The sequence below is a fragment of the Notolabrus celidotus genome, chromosome 16 (assembly GCF_009762535.1).
Source record: "Notolabrus celidotus isolate fNotCel1 chromosome 16, fNotCel1.pri, whole genome shotgun sequence".
NCBI lineage: Eukaryota > Metazoa > Chordata > Actinopteri > Labriformes > Labridae > Notolabrus > Notolabrus celidotus.
This window is the reverse complement of record NC_048287.1, coordinates 25,429,631-25,449,975: the sequence shown is the minus strand read 5'-3', so window position 1 is coordinate 25,449,975 and position 20,345 is coordinate 25,429,631. Positions and strand designations below refer to the sequence as shown.

The window sequence follows — 20,345 nt, the reverse complement described above, 5'->3', positions numbered from 1 at the left end:
CCTAATTACAGTTTTGGGGTAGGCCTGTCTAGCTGCAAAGAGTGCATTTCAAGGCTGATGGAAATCACTTACAGGCCACCGTTGTATTCAGCCCACTGCGCTCCCATCATGCTCTCTGCTCTGTGTCGAGTTAGTGGGAGGTCAGAGCTTAGATTGGCTCTTGACTTTGCATTAGAGGAAGGAATCGGAGGCAGAGAGTTTGAGGTTTTAAATATAGTATCGACACAAGCCAGAGGGTCTTTCACTTCCTCAAAGTCTAACTGCTTCAGAGTTGAACCGCTGAAACCCGCCGTACAGTCAGCTTTTTCCAGTAAGCTGATTTCTTCAATGTCATGTAAACAAGAATTCTGGTTTCCCTGAGGGTACACTTGCACTTTTTCCACATTTTGCCGATCAAAACTCCTCTAAATACAACTGGATGGACCTATTAGCAATCCCAGTAACAACAAGTAACTAAACATCGACATGGCTGCTTTCAGAAAGACAGCAAACACATGTTTTTCTTCAGAAATGCCTCATAACATTAAAATCAAAGAATAATAAACAGATTCAGCCCCTCTGTTTGCTTGTGTTGTTTCTAAATATGGATTTAGTTGGATTGAATCAATTGTAGTTTGCCTGACGAGGCTCTGGTGGATCAAAGTGTGTCTGAATGGGAGCTTGGACCACATGCTTCTATCAGAGCATGTGGTCCAAACTGGTTCCTAGGCTAGGTTTCCCTCACCGGTTAAGAGATTACATAGCTTTGAAGTAAGGGGAGATTTGAAATGAGATAAGGTAGGGAAAATAGCAAAAAGAGAGCGATGCGTCCTTATATTTAATATAAAGTCAAGCTAAAGGAGCCTATTAAAGTTTAAATAGTTTCAACAGCTGAGCCAAAGCTCTGCTCAGTCTTCCTGTAGCTCATGTCTTTGATTCTGTTACAATCAGAAAGCTGCATTCCCATAACAGTCAGGACAGGAATCTGATTACTGCTGCATGTATACGAGTGTTTACAGTAACCACCAGTGTGTTAAAGTGTCCTCTGGTCACCCGCATCACCTGCTGTCCCTGATTAGACTGGTAACTTCATGTTCCTGATTTAAGAGGAATGAGGGTCTGTTACTGTTTGAGACATGCTACGATGAAGAACACAGCGTGTGACAAAAAACAGCTGCAGGGTTCTGCCACGTTGAAGCGCCATTAGCTTCAGAGACAGGCTGGTGTACGGGTGTGAGAAGAGCAAAAGACTCCATCGTGAGATTAAGTCTGTTTCATGCGTGTAAAGTATGGAGAGTAAATGTGTAGCATGGTGATCATTTTCCTGGATCTTAACCTCTTGCTTGTCCTCATCTCCAGGTCTACTCAGTGCCTCCCTGCAGGACCAACCCCGCCCTCCAGGAGGGGAACTACGACTTCCCGCAGCCTCTCAAACACAAACAGGAAGGCATCTACGACGTGCCGCCACCTGCCCTCATCAAGCCCACTCAGAGCCCCCAGTCACATTATGATTTCCCCCCTAATGCAGAGCCCTCCACCCATCACCAACACCCCAACACAAATGGCAATGAAGGCATTTACGACGTTCCTCCGCCCGCTCTTCACTCGGGGGCAGGGTCTCAAGGGGGCGTGTACGACATCCCTCGGGGTATGCAGCCCTCACAGCACAGATCCTCGCCGGCAGACAGAGACGGCAGCAAAGGCATCTACGACATCCCCGCCCAGGATGCTCGAGCTGTTGCAGACGTGACGGATGGGGTGAACCGTCTGTCCTTCTCCAGCACCGGCAGCACACGCAGCAGTATGTCCACATCCTCGTCCTCCACGGGCTCCAGCTCTGAGGGGCGACTCGCCCTGGATTTGGACGCTGCTGTGCAGAGGTTGCACCGCCTGCAGCAGTGCGTGGACGCTTCAGTCGGGGCTTTACATTCAATGGCAGCTTCCCCTCACTGGAGGACTTTCCCCTTCATGGAGCGCCACGCTAACGACGTCCGCACAGTGCTGGACAGGGTGCGGGCTACTCTAGGGGACTTTGTTGTGTTTGGTAGAGGGGCTGCAGCAAACGCCACCGCCCTGTCAGACTCCAGCCTGCACAGTAAACTCAGAAGACAGCTGGGACGCCTGGAGGACTCGCAGCAGATCCTCCTGCAGATCTACCAAGCTCTGGAGAACTGCAACTGGGCCATGAACGCCTTAGCATCCTCCGGGAGGCAACACAACAAGACCGACGACCTGGATCGCTTCGTCATGGTCTCTAGGACTGTCCCTGATGACGCCAAGCAGCTGGCGTCCACGATAGGCAGCAACGCGGAGCTGCTGTTCAGGCGGACGCACATGGACGGGTCTTTCTCTATTGGAAGCACACCTGACGAGAACATGATCCACCCGCTCACATCCCCCTCCTCGGATAACGACAACTACGGAGGGCCGACCAAGCCGTTCCCCGTGTCCTCCAGCCAGGAAAAAGACAACATGAACAACAGTGAGAAGTGTGTGAAGAGCTGGATGGAGGACTACGACTATGTTCACCTGCAGGTAATTACTCAGACGGAGGAAAGTCTCAGATGTGTAAGGAGCTTTGATGGGATCCTTAATCCTTAATCAATGTGTCCTTGGCTACAGTACTTATCAATTACAAATGAATATATTATATAATTCTAATCTATTTATCTTCCTTCACAGGGCAAAGACGACTTTGAGCGTCAGCAGAAGGAGCTCCTGGATAAAGAAAACATCATAAAGCAGAATCAAGTCCAGCTGGGACAGGAGCAGGTGAGGCTTTCACTTTCAGTCTGACACAGATGTTGTTGTTGTTGTTGTTGCCCTGAAGAAACTGTGAGGATTGGTTTCTCTGCAAGACTTTCAGTCATGAATATTAATATGTATTCATACCGTTAGATGCACACAGCTGGTGGCATTTTGTGTCTAATGTATGCAGAGATTGTGAGAGACAAAAGCTAGGCCAGAGGGAGTCGAACATTTGGAGCAAACAGACCGCATGTCGGAGCTTCACATAGTGGAGAAAGTCATTTAAATGAGACCTTAAAACACTTTCTTCTTCAGCGTAATATTTGATGCAGTTATACATGAACAAACAAATTTAGGTCAAAAGTTTTGGTGTGTATCATTTATGCTGATTAGTTCATTTCAGGTCATTTGTATCCAATTTTATGAACAAATGCTAAAATCTTTTTGACAATTGGAAGTAAAATGAAACAAAGCGACTAAATTGCTCGGCATTTAAACAAAATATTTAATTTCCAAGGAAAACTGAGGAAAAAAAATGTATGTAAGAGCACAATGTATGTAACGCCTCTAAATATGGGATCACAGAGTCTGTTGGTTTACTTAGTGTGACTAAAGTTAGCAGAGCTAGCACCACCAGCCTTTGGTCCTCCCTGCAGGTTAACGTCAACATACCTGGGCCTGTTACGCATCGCTCCTGTTGAACCAAACACAGCCTGCATACAACTTTATCTCAATTTTCTAAATGAAAACATGCCAATCTGCACAGCGCTTTAAAATGCTGTCTGTCATTGTTTACAACCTCATAGTGGTCGTCATCAACATCAACGGAGCTACAGCTCCTCCTAGTGGCAGGTGGCTGCACTGCAGCTCAGACACAACTAATGACCCGCATTTTAGGCGTACAATTATACAAATATTAACAACTAATTTAACCAACTGGTAATTCTAGTGTCTACTAATGGTGGTGACATCCCTAGCTGCAACTAATGATTATTTTATTCTCAAATTGCTTGTTACTTATTTAACCAGTCCTTTGCTTTATGTATTAAAAACTCTTTTAGCCTTTAAAATACCTTAAAGTAGTGAAAAATGCAAAACATTTTCAGAGCCTAAGGTGTGTTAAATTGCTCTTTTTTTTTATATTGGACCAGATCCAATAAATATTAAAACTGCCATCATATGTGCTCATACGATAGTGCAGCAAATCCTCACATTGTGGAAGCAGAGACGTGCAAATATCTGGCATCTTACTGGAAGAAAAAAGACTGAAATAATGAATTGGTTATCAAATGATATGGAGGTGGATATGTCTCTCAGTAAAGGGCATAAAATTGTAATTTTAGATGCATTTTTACAAAACCTGACCCTGTATTGTTCTGTCGATAAAAGCAAAAGGATCAGTTCAAGCAAGACTGTGAAATAATCTAAATCAAATTTTTCTCTTCCTTCACAGATCAATCAGTTCAAGAAGCTGGAGCAGGAAGTGATCAAACCTGTGGAGAATGACATCACACAGTGGATCACACACCAACACACGGGCATGACCTCCACCTCCCCCTCAGACTCCTCCACCTCCTCCTCCCTCTCCCCCTCCACCCCCGTGTGCGCCCGGGACCGCCAGCTCCTCGGCTTCTACTCGGAGCAGTGCGAGCAGCACTTCATCACGCTCCTCAGCGCCGTTGACGCCTTCTTCGGCTGCGTCAGCGCCGGGCAGCCTCCGCGCATCTTCGTCGCTCACAGCAAGTTCGTCATCCTCAGCGCGCACAAACTGGTCTTCATCGGAGACACTCTGTCCAGGCAGGCGACGGCGCCCGACGTCGCCAACAGGGTGATGAACACTAGTAACGTGCTGTGTGACTTGTTAAAGACGGTGGTGGCTGCAACGAAAACGGCCGCGCTGAACTACCCGAACACGGCCGCCATCCAGGACATGGTGGACAGAGTCACAGACCTCTCACATCAAGCACAACAGTTCAAAGAACAGCTGATGCATTTGTCCAACTTGTGATTTTCAACCATGTTGCTCCAGCTCTCAACCACAGACTCCATGTGTACATTATTTTAGCATAAATCTATATATTTACAGAACATTTATATATATTGCTCTTCATCCTTAAGCCTGTTTTGATGTTGTAAATAGTCTGTTCTGTAAATATTTGCTCTATTTTTGTTTAGATTGTTTTATATTATGGTATGAATATATATGTGTAGAAGCAGTTTTGGTGTCTGTAGGATTATGTAGACATTTTTCATAACATTCCTGTCGCATATTATACATGAAGCACCTTATCAAACAAGTCCTGTAATTTCATTTTTACCTGTTCAATGTGGTTAATGTGTCTTACTGCTGGGTGTGACAGTATCTCCATGTAAATCATGTTAATGTGGAAATGTGTGTGTGTGTGGAGCTCTCCACAAAGTAAAGGATTGTTCTTAACCATGGGACTGTGTGGTTTATTTCCTCCGACAGAACAGATCTGTGAGACTTAGAGAGATATTCCCAGGAGATGGGAAAGAGGGCGGAAGGATTATGAAATAAGTAAAGGAAGCAGTTTCTGTTGCTGCAACACACTAAGTTTAAACTTTGCTGAGATGTTAGCAAAGATCAAAGTTGTTTGGTATGATTGGGGGAAAAAGACAGATGGAGTTTTGAAGCTAAAAGCTGATAGTTATGGAACACTGACTTTGCAGTCCAATGCTGATACGTTTGGATCGAAGCCATGGTGAAACACCAATTTATTTTAGCTTATATTGATCATTTCATGTCAATATTTGGATATTCTCTTGAAGATACTTTTTGAAACTTTGTCAAATATTAGTTCATTTATTTTAGAAATTAAGAATAAACAGCTGTGGCTCAGTGGGTAGAGTTGGTCGTCTATCAATTTGAAGGTTGGCGGTTCGATCCCAGCTCCGGCAGTCACATGCTGAAGTGTCCTTGAGCAAGACACTGAATCCCGAATTGCTCCCTCTGTTGTTCAGAGGTGTGTGAATGTGAACAAATGAGATCAACTAATACTGATGGTCCCTCACTACATAGCAGCTGCTGAGCCTTTAAGTGGTCAGAAAGACTAGAAAAGCACTATATAAGTACAAGTCCATTTACTATTTCACCACTAAATATTAATATTGTATGTTACAAATTTTTATCCATCCATCCATCCATCCATTATCTTGACCGTTTATCCAGTTAGGGGTCACAGGGGGCTGGAGCCTATCTCAGCTGAATTCGGGTGGAAGGCAGGGTACACCCTGAACAGGTCGCCAACCTATCACAGAGCAAACATGGAAATAAAGACAACCATTCAAGCACACACTCACACCTACGGACAATTTTAGTGTAATCAATTAACCTGGAGAGCAACTTTTTCTGGAACTTTAAATTGCATCTCATGGTCTTCATGAGAAGATGGAGCACACTTTCATGTCTGAGTCTAACTAGAAAAGCAAGCTTCCATTTTAAAACAAGTAAGTAAAACGCTTGGTTACAAAGTGCTTCACAGGCACAAAAAATAACAAGCAAGATAGAATCAAAATACCAACGCAGAAATATTCAGACAAACAAAGCAATAGACAGACAACCGTAGAGATTATACAAGAGGTTCTATGAAGGCTTGTGTATGTAAATGTGTTTTCAGTAGTTTCTTAAAGCTGTCAACAGACTCAGCAGACCTGATGGCTTGTGGGAGAAAATTTGAGAGGGATTAGGAGTAGATGGAAAAAGCACAATCACCTTTTGTTTCATAGCTAAAGTGGGGGATGGATAGAAGGCCGAGATTAGCTAATCTGAGTGGACGAGGGGTGGAATAAGAAACGAGGAGTTCGGAAATGTAACTGGGGGATCTTGAAATTGATTCTGAATTTAAAGGGTCATGAAACGAGAAATGAAGTTATTTTTTGGGGTTATTTTTGCCTTTATGGATAGGACAGCTGAAGAGACAGGAAACACGGGGAGCAGAGAGACGGGGAGGACATGCAGCAAATGGTCACGGCTGGGAATCGACCAGTGACCTCTGCAACGAGGACTATAGCGTCCCACTCTGTATGTGGAGCGCTTAGACCTTTAGTTAAGAAACTAATTTTCCAGGGTCCAAAATTAACTCTACTCTCTTTTAAAATGTGTGCGTTAAATACGCCTTTAAGTGGTTATGAGTTGGGGCGCTGGTGGCCTAGTGGTCTTAGCGCCCCACATACAGAGGCTACAGTCCTCGTCGCAGAGGTCGCCGGCTCGACTCCTGGCTGCGACCATTCGCTGCATGTCTTCCCCCACTCTCTGCTCCCCACGTTTCCTGTCTCTCCTCAGCTGTCCTATCAAATATAGGTAAAATGCCAAAAAATTTAACTTTAAAAAAAGGTTATGAGTACATACACCAGTGAACATGTCATCCTGCTTTACTAAGTGGATTTCTACCAAATGTTTCGTTGTGTTTTGCTATAATTTGTTATTTATAGTTGTTTAGAAAATGTCTGAGGGAATTCATCCCCATATTAATGCCTAAAGTAAATATTTAGACTGAAAAAACACCCCCTCAGAAATGATGTCACCACATTTCAATGGAAAGAAACAGAGTTTCCAAGAGAAGTTGAGCAAATAAAAATAAAAAATAAAAAGCTACATTTCCCAATAAAATAATATTGAAGGTTTTTGGTTTCTTATGTAACAGAGGCAGACCAAAATCCTGTCAGATCTAATCAATTTCTTGAATGCCCTGGAGGATGTTTTTGATTTCAAGTCATAACTGATCACAGTTATTTGTACCCATAATCTTTAAAAGGCATCTGTGAGCTACGAGGACTGAAAGGATTTCACATTGAAGGAGCTGCTGGAGGAAGTTCCCGTGCCAAATTCTTCTTCACTTTGCTCCCCGAACATTAGACATGACACAGAGAAAATAATGAGGGGCAACTAAAAGACGAGACGCTGCTATGCTGAAGGTTCTCTGGACCATTGGAGTTACAGTATGTTGTTCAGAGTGACCTGATCAGCTGCAACACATTTTCTCTGGTTCAAAGTGTAGTGAATCGATAAAGCTTCCAGTAAAAGCCTCTTGGGAGGAAAGACTTGAAGGTGTGTCAAAACTGCTGTAACATGCTCTGAGTTACAACTAAAAACAGCCTGTGTGTTTCCACATCTTCACCTGCCCTTCTTTTCCACTCTTTCATTATAACCTGAGTGAAATATAGAGTCTCCCCGTGGAGAAGGTGCTTCATAGACAGATTGACTGAACTGTGTGAAGAAGACATGCCCAGAACCACAGTAAGACTTCCACCCGTCCCCCCCTTTAAGCTCCCAATCAGGAAATCTCATTAAAAGTCCTGCGAGCTCACACAGGCTGGCACTTAAAGCAATCTAACTGTTTTTATTATTCACTAGCATTCCTCTCTGAGCTCTCCGGGGAGATGAGAAAGAAAGGAATTTGCAATGACTTTTTTAAGAGTTCCCATTTAACACAACTGCACACAAACACGGTAAATCAGGACACGTCAGGTCATACTATAGAGTCTGTTATAAACACACATCCTTTGCTAATCGGCCTTTAAAAGCCAGGGAGCAAAAACAACAGAAACTGTGAAGTTAAGTGAACAGTAAACAGGCTGTAATACGGTGTAATGCTATCATTGATCCCCTTCAAGAATTGATATTTAATATATCTTATTTTGTGCAATACTTCATACCCATTGTAATTTAATCCATTACCTAATTCATAATTATATTCATCTGCTAAAATGAGCACTCTGGCTTAGGCAAATGTATTTATATCTTTAAATAGTGCCTTTATACTTCTTTGTACAGAATCTTTATATTTAGGTTTCTATATTTATTGTCATTACTGACTTGTTGTTACCTGTGTTCCAATCCCCATGTCAAATTCCTTGTGTGTGAGAGATCACTTGGCAATAAATCTTTCTTGAACCTTGAATCTTGAATCCAAAAAGATGATTGCCACAAAACGTATGTAATAGGAATCAGCTGTTAGCAGCTAAACTGGAGTCAATGGTGAAATAATAAGATAAGATAAGATAAGATAAGATAAGATACTCCTTTATTCGTCCCACAACGGGGAAATTCATGGAGTTACAGCAGCAAATAAGAATGTGTACAGTATTTCAACAAGAATATATATAGAAAAAAAATGTCCATCAGAGACGACAGCTTGGCCATAATTCTCCTGTCAGCCACCACCTCAACAAGCTGACTCTTGTTTTGATATAGTTTGACTATATCAAAAAGAGAGTCAGATTGTAGATGTAGATGATTTTACTCCTGTTTTAAGTACTCATGGTGATACAATTTGAAACTAGAAAATCAAAAAGAAAGAAAGAAGCCACATACTAACTTGCGGTCAACTCAAAACTTGATGGTTAGCATGCCGTTGACAACATACTGATTGCTAAGTATTTCACGACGGTTAGCATGTCCTTCGGCAGTTAAAAGAAATCAGCTACAATATTAAAATATTATGTACAGAGTAGTAATTTGAATATCTTTGTTTTTAACATAGACTGAATAAAATATGGACGTAGTATCCGTGACGTCAGACATCTGTTTCTGAAGCGCTGTTTTGAGGCCGTCAAGTGATTGTGACGTAAAGAGGCGGGCTTTGAACCTCCTAGCCAACAGCTACAGTGTTCCCGCCTGTCAATCAAGTCAGCTCTGCCTCTCATTGGAAGACTCGTAATCTCAATATCTTCGAAATTGCAGCGTTGGAAAAAAATTCACCCCCCTACAGTGTGTGCCGATCGAGAAATAAGCTATCCAGACTACACTTGTCTTTTGTACCAGACAGTAAACATGTTTAATTCTGCTGTAAAGATCGGCTTCTTTGAATTGGTGTGTATGTGGTCTCCGGTACCTCCAGAGCCAGCCTCAAGCGGATTCTCGATGAACTGCAGTCTTTAGCACTTCCGCATTGGACTCATATTTTTAGCCTGGAGGTTGCCGCTTGGTGCTAGCTAAGTGTAACATATTAGCACACCAACCACAAATAAAGCAGAGACAAAGGGAAATGCGTCAACTTTGCAAAAACAAAATAATAATTTTAGAGTCAGTAGCTCAAAGGTGTAAATGTTGGGCTATCTCTGTTTAGCTAAATTTCCTTCAATTTATTATTAGTCTATTTATTTTGGAAAAGATAAATAATTCACTTAAGAATGTCATACTTTCAACCCTTGTGGCTTCTTCTCTACCGAGGCTTAAGCCAGTTACCATTAGCATGACATGGTTTATTCCTCTGTCATGATTGGAGTTTGTTTTTTTACCGCCCTATTAAGTTATATTGAAAAAAAATGACCTACCAAGATGTGATGCTACGGAAATCCTAAAAGGACATGATTTAATACATTTTATGAATAACAAGCTTTGTTATCATGAGATCTCAACATATTTTCCTCGTGATAATGAGATTATTTATCTCTCTTTATAAAAGAGAACAAAGCTCTTTTTATGTGTTTTTGATCTTCAACCTGTTGGATGACTATCTCGTAACAAAATGTATTTTCATTCTTTACTGAGGCAAAATTTTCTAAACAATGTTTGAGAAAAAGCCAAAAAAACAATTAAAGGAACTGATAACAGACCTTAACTATTACCTAAAGTTACTTGCTTATATTTTAAAAAAATTGCTCCTTTTATGTTTACTATGGAAGCCCTAAAAGAACATGATTAAACACATTTTGTTTTCTCCCTTTCCTCATCTAATTTCTCTCGTTATCTCGAGAAAACAAAGCTTGTTATCTTCAGGAAAAATAAGTTACGATCTTGAGAAAACTAAGAAAATGAAATGTATTTAATCATATCCTTAGAGGGCTTCCGTATGATTCATTAGACAATTATGTTGTTTTTTTAATGACAGATAATTGGGAGAGAAATTAATTACTTTTTCCAGTTTATTTGGCAGTAATAAGGGCGTCTCATGCCATGTTGTTGCTATAAACAAGTGAGGAAAATAGCTTTTGGCTGCTAATTGTTTGAGACCTGGGAAGTAAATGGTGAATCAATGACTTATTTCAGTCCTGGCAGCTCTAATATATCCACTCAATCCTGCACTGAACAGCAGCAGGAGCTTCTGTGTGTGTCTGTCACCAGGGGCAGCCTGCCAAACATCTAGTAAATGGCTGTCTTTGGCTCACCGCAATTGCACACAACTACGCAAGGTGCTGCAGAGACAAAGAGGGCTGAAGCTGCATTTTAGTCCAAATCCCCTGGAGCAGTAGTCTCCTCGCTCCCCGATGAGATACCGTCTAGTCGAGCTGGAGAAACAGCAAACAGGTGTTGGACTGCTGAGATGGAAATTTGCAGAAGAAGTCAGCTGCTCACCTGCCTGTCGAACGCACTGACAGTTAAAGGTCATCAGGGAGGTGAATGTGCATTACCTCCAGCCAACAACAGGAGAGCTGAGGGTGGCGTTAGCTGTAAATATTAAAAGAGAGAGAGTTAGAGGAGCACTGGAGAGTCTATGTCATTTCCTTGGCTTACCACAATCATTTCCTGTAAAGTATTTGCAGGCTCTGAAATTACAGCTTGGTAGCTCCACGGGGCCCCGTTTGCTTTACAAAAAAAAAAGGCCCAGCTGCAGGCAGAAACAAGCAGAGCCAGATCTGAGGGAGAGGTGGCATCATTAGTATGAATTAAACTACCAGTGAAGGTTTGCCTCAAAGTCAATTTACTGTTTAGCGTGGTTTCTTAATTTTCTACATGTGTTTAAAGAAGATGAAGGCAGGATATTCTGCAAGACTGGATACTCCACTTTTGAGTCATACCGCAGTGAAATGTATCTATTACGGCACTTTAAATATTTCTTCATTACATTTAATTAGATTTATGTTCCTGCAGTGGTGGAAGAAGTATTCAGATCTTTCGCTGAAGCAGAAGCAGCAACACCACAGACTTGCAAGTGAGCGCTGTATTTCAAAACATCTCTTTAAAACTGCAGGAACTTTTTTTCAGTTTGGTGACTCTTGTTGCCAAAGCTCTTATCTTTCCGCTGATCCTGTCTCCTTGTCTCCTTGTCTCCTTACTTTAAACCAGTCGGAAAGGCCTGGCAGTAGCCTTAAATATTAGAGGTTCTGGCTTAGCTAATAAACCTTTTGGCAGAAATGAGAAGTGCTTTTTTAAATGCTCTTTCAAACAAAGAGAGATAAAACTGTAATAGATTCATTCAATGCATCGAGGTCTGGAAATGTAATTAATACAGCAATATAAAACCAGCTTGTAGAGTAAATAAAAAACATCAGCGGAAGAGTTCTCTGCAGTTCAGACGTGTTTTTATGTCAGTATTTGTTGTATTTTTAGCCTTTTATTTGTTCAGACATGTGTTTTTGTTTGTGGATACCACTCAAAAACAAAACAGCTGCACGGTTTTCTTCCAGTGTTAGAAAAACTCCATGAACCCTCACTAGAAAATGAGAAAGTGTACTTTGAAAAATCAACTTTTCTTTAAATATTTCGACTGATAGAAACATTTTCCTTCACTTATCTCCACCTGATGGTCATCAAAGGTGAAACACACAATGCAGACTGCTCTGGCTGCACACACGTCAAATTTCAAGTTTCTTATTCTCTAAATAAAATCACATAAACAACAACAAGAAGTTTGTGAAAACAATACGCTATTATCAATGTTTTAAATGTATTTCAGATGCAAATGTGATAGTATGGAGCTTTGCCTCTGTCAGCGTCATACTGCCACCTTGTGGTGAAACTAGGTGGAAGTACCATAGACTGTTAATACAATTCTATCTACAGTCTAGGGTAAGTACAGATAGAGTTAATGTATTTCACATGAATCTCCTTTTTCCACTGTTGCATGATTTTACCCTGCAGAGTAAGTTGTATAAAAAAGCTAATCTTAATACATCTTTGTTTATATTTCTGTAATGTGTATAGTGGAGATTTGAGCCAGTCTGCAAAAAGTTCAGCCAAATTTCCATCCATCCATCCATTATCTTGACCACTTATCCCGTTCTGGGTCACAGGGGGCTGGAGCCAAACCCAGCTGACTTCGGGTGGAAGGCAGGGTACAGCCTGGACTGGTCGCCAAACCATCACAGGGCAAACACAGTTTTTTTTAAGTTTTTTTATATATATCATTATTTAGTCTGTTTGTTTTAATGATGTTTGAATGATTAATGTTTTTTTATTCCCTGTAAGGTGACCTTGGGTGACTTGAAAGGTGCCTCCAAATAAAATGTATTATCATTATTATTAACATGAAGAGACTGACAACCATTCATGCACACACTCACACCTACGGGCAATTTAGAGTTACCAATTAACCTGGTGAGCATGTTTTTGGACTGTGGGAGGAAGCCGTAGTACCTGGAGAGAACATGCAAACTCCACACAGAAAGGCACCTGCCAGACCGGGGATTTGAACCAGGAACCTTCTTGCTGTGAGGCAACAGAACCGTGCAGCCTCAGCTAAGTTTGATGCTAATACACAGCACGTATAATACATAAAATACTTACCAAGGATACTTACTTTTTGGTTTCAATATTTGTATCCTTAAATTAGAGGGTTATTTTTAATCTTAAAAAATCTTTATGCATATCGGTAGATTCTGCAACTTGTTTTTGAATCAGAACTGATTTTTGTTTTGTGTGCTATCTAGTTGTTGTAAAATTTAACCTTAGAAACTATTACATTTCATCTTCATCTACAATGTTTTATTTTTTATTTATTACTAAAGGCGCCCCAAATAAAATGTATTATTATTATTATTATTATTATTATTATTATTATTATTATTATTATTATTATTAATCATAACACATTATTTTTTATTATATTCTTCATTATTAACTTCAATCTGCATATTAACTTCAGTACTCAATTAATGTGGTGGAGTTCACAATACTGAGAGTCCCCAATGTTGGATGATAAAAGTATAAAATAGAAATATTGCAGTGAAGTTCCAGTTTTTAAAACTGCCTTGAAGTGCTGACATGAATAAATGTGGCTATTTGTTGTCAGTGCTAAATGATAAATCATCAGGTATTAGTCGTTTACTTTTTCACTTCAGCCCCATTGAAAATCAGTCCATTGCTAATGTACAGTTTTGTCCATGTGTTTCTACAGAATGAAATTATTTCAATATATTTTTTCTTTCAAACAGGAAATTTATACTTTTCATAAGTTGGAGTCATGAACCACATTTCCTTCAGAAAAAAAACAGATCAGGTCTCAGCATGTTTCATTTTGCATTATTTATTTGAAGCTTTCGGCTCCACTGCAGAAAAAAAATATCACTGCTGATAAAAAGGTGCAACAGTTACATGAGTTTAACCTGGAGGGAGAAGATCACATAAATATCGACTAGGCCCTGGTCAGCAGTGACGACCCCTGTGAAGAGGACACTCAGCTGTAGAGAAGCAGGCCGTGTAACGAACAGTGGATGCCATGTGGACAGGCACAGGAGCAGACAGAGGCACAGGGAGCCGGAGGAGGTTCGGACATCAGATGGGCAGCAGGGGGCGTCGTGTCATAGCCCCCTGAGATCAGCTGACGTGAGGCGGTTTAGCAGACTGGAGGAACTTTTCTACAGTTCTAGGAACAGTTAGACACCGCCTCTTTTTTTGTGTGTGTGTTTGCACTGCACAGACTGAGGATGATGCGTACATCGCTATGTGGAGGAACTTTTTAAGCTTCAATACACAAGAAGAACCTTGAAGGCGTACTGCACAACGACTGATCCAGACACAAGTGTACATTGATTTGTCAAACATATGAGCAGCTTGAGGGGTGCCAGCCTTTGAAATGGTCATTTCAACTACTGGGTCACAAGGGGATACACACTGGAAGCCTTTTTTCCATCTATTTTCTAAATACTGCTGTAGTTAAATTAAGCAGATTCTTTTAAGGTGAATTTAAAACCCAGTGTGGACCCCTTATTTAAACATCAAGTCCTCAGACGGCTATTCTTTAAAGCTATCAGGGTTGGAGGTGGGGTTGAATGTAACGTCAGTGCGCTTGTCCGTGGGTTACACAATCCAGAAGCTATCTCAAACATCTCAGTGGAGCACAAGCTACAGCCACCTTGTGTATCAGCTTGTGCAGTATCCTTACGAAAACAGACCAAAGAACAGACAACAAGTGCAACGTTAAAGTCTCAATTCACACATATTGCCATCAGCAGTTTTGTAGTAAAGAACCAGGAGACACAGCTCCACTTTGTCCTCCGTCAGCGTCCTCAAACAGAAAAACAAAAAGCCTTGAAGGTATGTAAAGTCCTCAGGCAGTCCTTCTCAAAGAGTCCCCGGAGCTGTTTGGTCCGAAAACGCCTGATGTGTCAAACTGCTTCTGAACACCAACAAGTCAGTTCTTCGTAAACTCTCTCCTGACTCTTCAAGTACAAAAACAGTTTTTTTAAAAAAGGGTGAAGGAGAGGTTGTGAGATAAAAATGTCACATTTTACACAACAGGAATGAAGGCGTGCCGTTTGTCATCCTTCCTCGGAGCGTCTCCACCTTCTCCGTAATAAGTATAGTGTGCAAGAAAACAACTAAATGACAGCTTCAACCTTCCTTTCATTGCACTTTGTTAAAACAAAACAAACTGTCAGTTGTACAAATCACTGTTTCAGTTTTTGAAATGATGTAGACAAACTCTTTTGACATTTATCTGTCAGATGTGTTAAAGAAAGATGAGAACATGTCAACACAGAGATTAAACGTGTATGTTTATAAGGTGGAGGAGCTTTGTTCTCCACATTGTGGCAGGAAGCAGTTCGGGCTCATGAAAGCAGCATGAGTGGAGCCCCCAGACTAACCGCACAGTACATGAACGACTGATCAAACGTGAAGAAATGGACAGTAATGGCTTTTCCCTTTAGAACCAGGAGGTCTGCCTGGTCAGTGTAAAGTGTCCCGGAGACGAGGAGGGCTGATGAGCAGTCACAGTGAGAGAGTAGTGCGTGTCTAAGTGCTTTCTGCAGCGGCGGCTCTTTGGCGTGCCGTCCTGGGCCGATTCCGTGTCGGGGCGTTAGCTGTGCGCTCGCTCTTGGTTTCGGACGGCTGCGATTCGGCCTGAGGGGTGCTGGCGTCCCCGACAAGTTCACGGAGGAACTTGAACTTGGACAGGAAGAGCTGCCAGACTACATACCAACCTGAGAGGGGAAGAAGAAGGGAAAATGAATATCTGAACCAAATACTACAAATACTTTTTATATATATATATTCTTGTTGGAATTATTGCACTGTACAAATTATTGTTTGCTGCTGTAACTCAGTAACATTCTTCATTGTGGGATGAATAAAGGAGTATCTTATCTTACTTTGTGCTGTTATTTCTAAACATAACACTAACTAAATGATTGTAGGATCATCTGACATGGTCCAGTTTAACTCAGTGTTCAAAGCATGCAGAGGCTGTAAAATAGGTTTATATTTTAAGTATTATTTTCACCTTTAAAACTATTTTCATGCTGTTTATACTTAATCCTCGTCCTTTAGTACCTTATGAGCCGACACGTGTATTCAGATCCTCGGGCAGAGGTTTTTGTGCATTCCTAGTACAAATATGAAAATGAAAAGGGACCGGATGTTTGCAGTGAAGGGTTCCAAACTCTGGAAAAATCTGCCCGAGGAGTCAGGGATCTCTTTAAATCTCTTCTGTAAACATACTTCTATCCTAGACCCTTTCCTGATTTTATCTGAATTGTATTTCATTGTAACAATTTTAAGAAATATATTTAAAATAATTGTATTCCTTAAGAGTTATTTTAGGGTAATTTTATGTCTTTTAAAATATGTTTTATTTCTTTCTCTTGACTTGTGTGATTTTATGAACTGCCTGTTTTATTTTGCTGCTCATGTAAAACACTTGACTTGGTTTTTGAAAAGTGCTCTACAAATAGAATTATTATTATTATTTGTTTTGAGCTGCTGTAACAAATCAACTTCTCCCAATAGGGGATCAATAACTGTATCTTATCTATTAAACAATGATTTTTAGATACACAGGTTAGTACAAAACAACTGACCGGTTAAGATATTCTTTATACATTAAACCAAACAGTATGAAGGAGTTACACCTTTAACCCTCCTGTTATGTTGCGGGTCAAATTGACCCATTTTAAAGTTCAAAAATAAAAATAAAAAATGTCAAAAGTATTATTTCATTATGAAACTTCTTCTGCTTGGCTTAATTAGCGTAAACAACATAAACAATGAAAACGGCTCATTTCACACATTCATAGAGGTGTGAAAGAATATCGATACAGAAATATATCGTGATACTTTGACCTCCAATATCATATCGATATTTCAACTCTTAATAGCGATTTTTTTGTAAAAATAAAAATTCATATTTTAACCGAGTTGGAACTAAAATTCAACTTCAGTATTTCAAAAACAATAAAGTGGAAAAGTTGTTTTCAATCAAATAGTTTTGACTTAATTTGTCCTTTCCATTTTGAGTAATATTCTGTGATTTACTTTTACACCATCTCTTTTTTTTTTCTTAGTTAACTGTAGAATATCACAATATATCACAATATTGAGATATGGTTATACTATCGTATCGTGACCCAAGTATCGTGATGCGTATCGTGAAGTTCTTGCCAATACTCACCCCTACACATTTGCAATATGTACATTTGCACTACATAAAGAAATGAATTGAAAAATGTAAAATAAAATTAACAAAAATCTAATCATGTAGAACTATTGTATTTATATTTAGGGCTTTTCAATGTACATTTAAAAAAGTTTTATCATTAATTTTCATTAAACAAGTGAGTTATCCTCATTGAAGCATGATCTGTTAAAATTAAAGAACACCATTGCACTAAATATTGATTTAAATGGTTAGTAGTGGAGTTAATAATGAGATTAAAGAAATGTTTATTGGGATTTTTTGGGTTTGGACACTTTTGGATCATTAATGCTCATATCCAAAATTGCTCTGATCCTTCAACATTCAAGTCTCTATTCAAAACTCACCTTTTTAAGTAAGCTTTTAACTTGTGATTGTACTGTTATGTTTTGTTTGATTTGGATTGACTTGTGTTCCTTGCTTGTATTGATTTTAAAATGTATTATTATTTATTATTATTAAATATGCCCCGGTCAAGTTGACCCAGGAACATTATTGCTGAAAAGAACATAACAGGAGGGTTAAGAAGCAGGGTTAAGGTTAGACTTACCTTTTTAATCTAGCTTTTAATTTGGAGTAGTTTATTTTAGCCCTGGACTGCATTATTATTATTATTATTTGTATTATTATTTTAATCATTATTATCTAAACCATTGTTTTAACAAGTATTTATTTATCTGATTTATTTCTTGTGCTCGTCTGATCTTGTCAACCCTACCTTATATTTAACTTTTCTTTCCACTCTTACTTATTTTAATAATTCTACTGTACTGATTTTCTTTTCTTTTTTAAATATTTCTTTTTTTTTTAATCATGCCTTTTATAATTTTAACATTGCTGTTGTTTTCTTACTGTCTGTTACTCTGTGAAGCACTTTGAGCTGCATGTTTGTATGTATGAAAGGTGCTATATAAATAAAGTTGAGTTGAGTTGAATCTTTGATCCCAAGTTTAGTCAAATACACCAACCTGAGGTCGTTTAGTGGATGTATTGATGACCCTTGAACACATTAAAATGCAGAACTTGTGTTGCAATATAACTGAAGTGTGTTGCTACTACTTTCACATAAGAATATGTCATATGATCCATCTTGCTTTGATCATGTGTCTAGCTGAAAGTTGAAGTCGTGCAGAGGAGGTGTTATTCATGCACAGTGCTGGGACTGTGTGTCACAGAGTGAAAACATACACCTGTAGACTTTAAGAAGGGGCAGCCATGCTTGAATTCTGACATGTGCCAGACTCCTCTGCTGCACATGTTAAAAATAGAAATCCCTTACTGCGATCAAAGTGAGCTGCGTTGAGAAATTCAATACACTCTGACCAACAAGGGAAGGGATGAACGACTAGTGGGTGAACTATTTAGCTTGCAATCAAAATGTCACATCAGATGAATCAGCCCAATTATTGAGTATTGCAGCCTCTTCTAAGCAATGTCATCATGTAAACAAAATCATACAGGCCTCGAGTTTCCTGCATCAGTTAGCTCTGGCAGCTACAAAGGGAGTTAGCAGGTTATGTAAGTAACTTATCAAGGTGATGTCCTAAAAACTTACCAAACAGCATGAAGAGCAGCGCACAGACCAGTGTGGCCACAATGACCAGCAGTGTGAGCCCGACACTTTGCCACATCTTCTCTGGACACTTGATGGAGACAACAGCATGAAGAAATAAAAAAAAACCCAGATGTGTGTTTTCTTCTTCAAACTACACTCACAACAAATGTAGCTTGAGTTAGATCACCAGCCGAGAGGAGGAGAACAACAAACTCACCGCAGGAGAACTCACAGCAGCTTGTTTGTTAGCCTGTGTGGCTAACTAGCTTAGTTAGCTAGCTGGTTGTCAAACGGAGCCGAAGGAGTGACACAAGCCGAATAAGAGCTTGTCACGTCGGCTAGCGTTCAGAGCTCCCTGCGGGGTAAAGTCCTCCTCCTGTGTGCTACATAACTGCAACATAAATTCACTAGTTCTCACAAACAAGGCAGAGCAGCGGCTACAGTAACTGGGTTAAGACAACAAAATCGGCGTCATGATACAGACTCAAACTGCGCTTGCGCAGATGCATAGGGGGTTCTGGGTATTGAAGTCTATCTGAAACTCGACAGTATTTATCATTGAATGTAGAATAAATATTGTATAAAGGCTTTAGAACTTATTATCATTGAGAAATCTTTACACATTTTAAATTGTATTTAAAAACTAGAGATATTTGTATGCCTCTTGTTAGCACTGCTTAGTTTATTGTTAGTCTGTTTATCGTTTCTTTTCTTTGTTTTAACTTATGTCATTTTAATTCATGTTTTGCTTGAGTTTGGTTCTGGTTCTGTTTGCTTGAGTTTGGTTCTGGTTCTATTTGCTTGACTTGGTTCTGGTTCTGTTTCGGTTCGGTTCTGCTTCTGGTTCGGCTCGGTTCTGGTTCAGTGCTGGTTCGGTTCTGGTTAAGTTCTGTTTCGATTCGGTTCTTTTTCTGGTTCGTTTCTGGTTCGGTTCTGGTTCGGTTCTGTTTCAGTTCAGTGCTGGTTCGGTTCTGGTTCGGTTCTGGTTCGGTTCGGTTCTGGTTCGGCTCGGTTCTGTTTCGGCTCAGTTCTGGTTCAGTGCTGGTTCGGTTCTGGTTCGGTTCTAGTTTGGTTCTGGTTTGGTTCTGGTTTGGTTCTGGTTCGGTTCTGGTTCGATTCGGTTCTGGTTCGGTTCTGGTTTGGTTCTGTTTCGGTTCTGTTTCGATTCTTTTTCGGTTCTGGTTCGGTTCTGGTTCGGTTCTGGTTCGGTTCTGGTTCAATTCTGGTTCAGTGCTGGTTCGGTTCTGGTTCGGTTCTGGTTCAGTGCTGTTTCGGTTCTGTCTTGGTTTGTGTAAGATTCGGTTCTGGTTCAGTGCTGGTTCTGTTCTGTTTCGGTTCTGTTTCGATTCGGTTCTGGTTCGGTTCGCTTGCGTTTGGTTCTGGTTCTGTTTGCTTAAGGTTGGTTCTTGTTCTGTTTGCATGAGTTTGGTTCTGGTTCTTACCCTAACCCTAATAATAACCCTTATAAT

The 20,345-nt window shown here is 40.2% G+C and overlaps 2 protein-coding genes across 2 annotated transcripts in view; one reads left to right on the top strand and one right to left on the bottom strand.

Moving 5' to 3' along the window:
• nedd9 (neural precursor cell expressed, developmentally down-regulated 9) overlaps positions 1–5,169 on the top strand; it is a 40,606-nt gene extending 35,437 nt beyond the window's left edge. The window contains exons 5-7 of the mRNA XM_034704561.1: positions 1,339–2,514; positions 2,662–2,751; positions 4,181–5,169. Coding sequence (XP_034560452.1) covers positions 1,339–2,514; positions 2,662–2,751; positions 4,181–4,735 — 1,821 coding nt within the window. The 3' untranslated portion in view covers positions 4,736–5,169. The remainder of the gene's footprint in view (positions 1–1,338; positions 2,515–2,661; positions 2,752–4,180) is intronic.
• An 8,749-nt stretch (positions 5,170–13,918) lies between these two features.
• On the bottom strand, positions 13,919–19,382 carry smim13 (small integral membrane protein 13). Its single transcript, XM_034704640.1, has 3 exons — positions 19,094–19,382; positions 18,877–18,964; positions 13,919–15,831 (listed from the first exon to the last, which is right to left on the bottom strand). The coding sequence occupies exons 2-3, from the start codon at positions 18,950–18,952 to the stop codon at positions 15,644–15,646; spliced, it is 264 nt and encodes an 87-aa protein (XP_034560531.1). The 5' UTR covers positions 18,953–18,964; positions 19,094–19,382; the 3' UTR covers positions 13,919–15,643.
• Between the last annotated feature and the right edge of the window lie 963 nt (positions 19,383–20,345).

Bases quoted from the DNA above. Each gene is read 5' to 3' on its own strand.
- smim13 (XM_034704640.1), bottom strand. From the start codon at position 18,952: ATGTGGCAAAGTGTCGGGCTCACACTGCTGGTCATTGTGGCCACACTG. The intron at 15,832-18,876 runs GTAAGTTTTTAG...TTCCCCTCTCAG, and splicing joins GCTGCTCTTCATGCTGTTTG to GTTGGTATGTAGTCTGGCAG.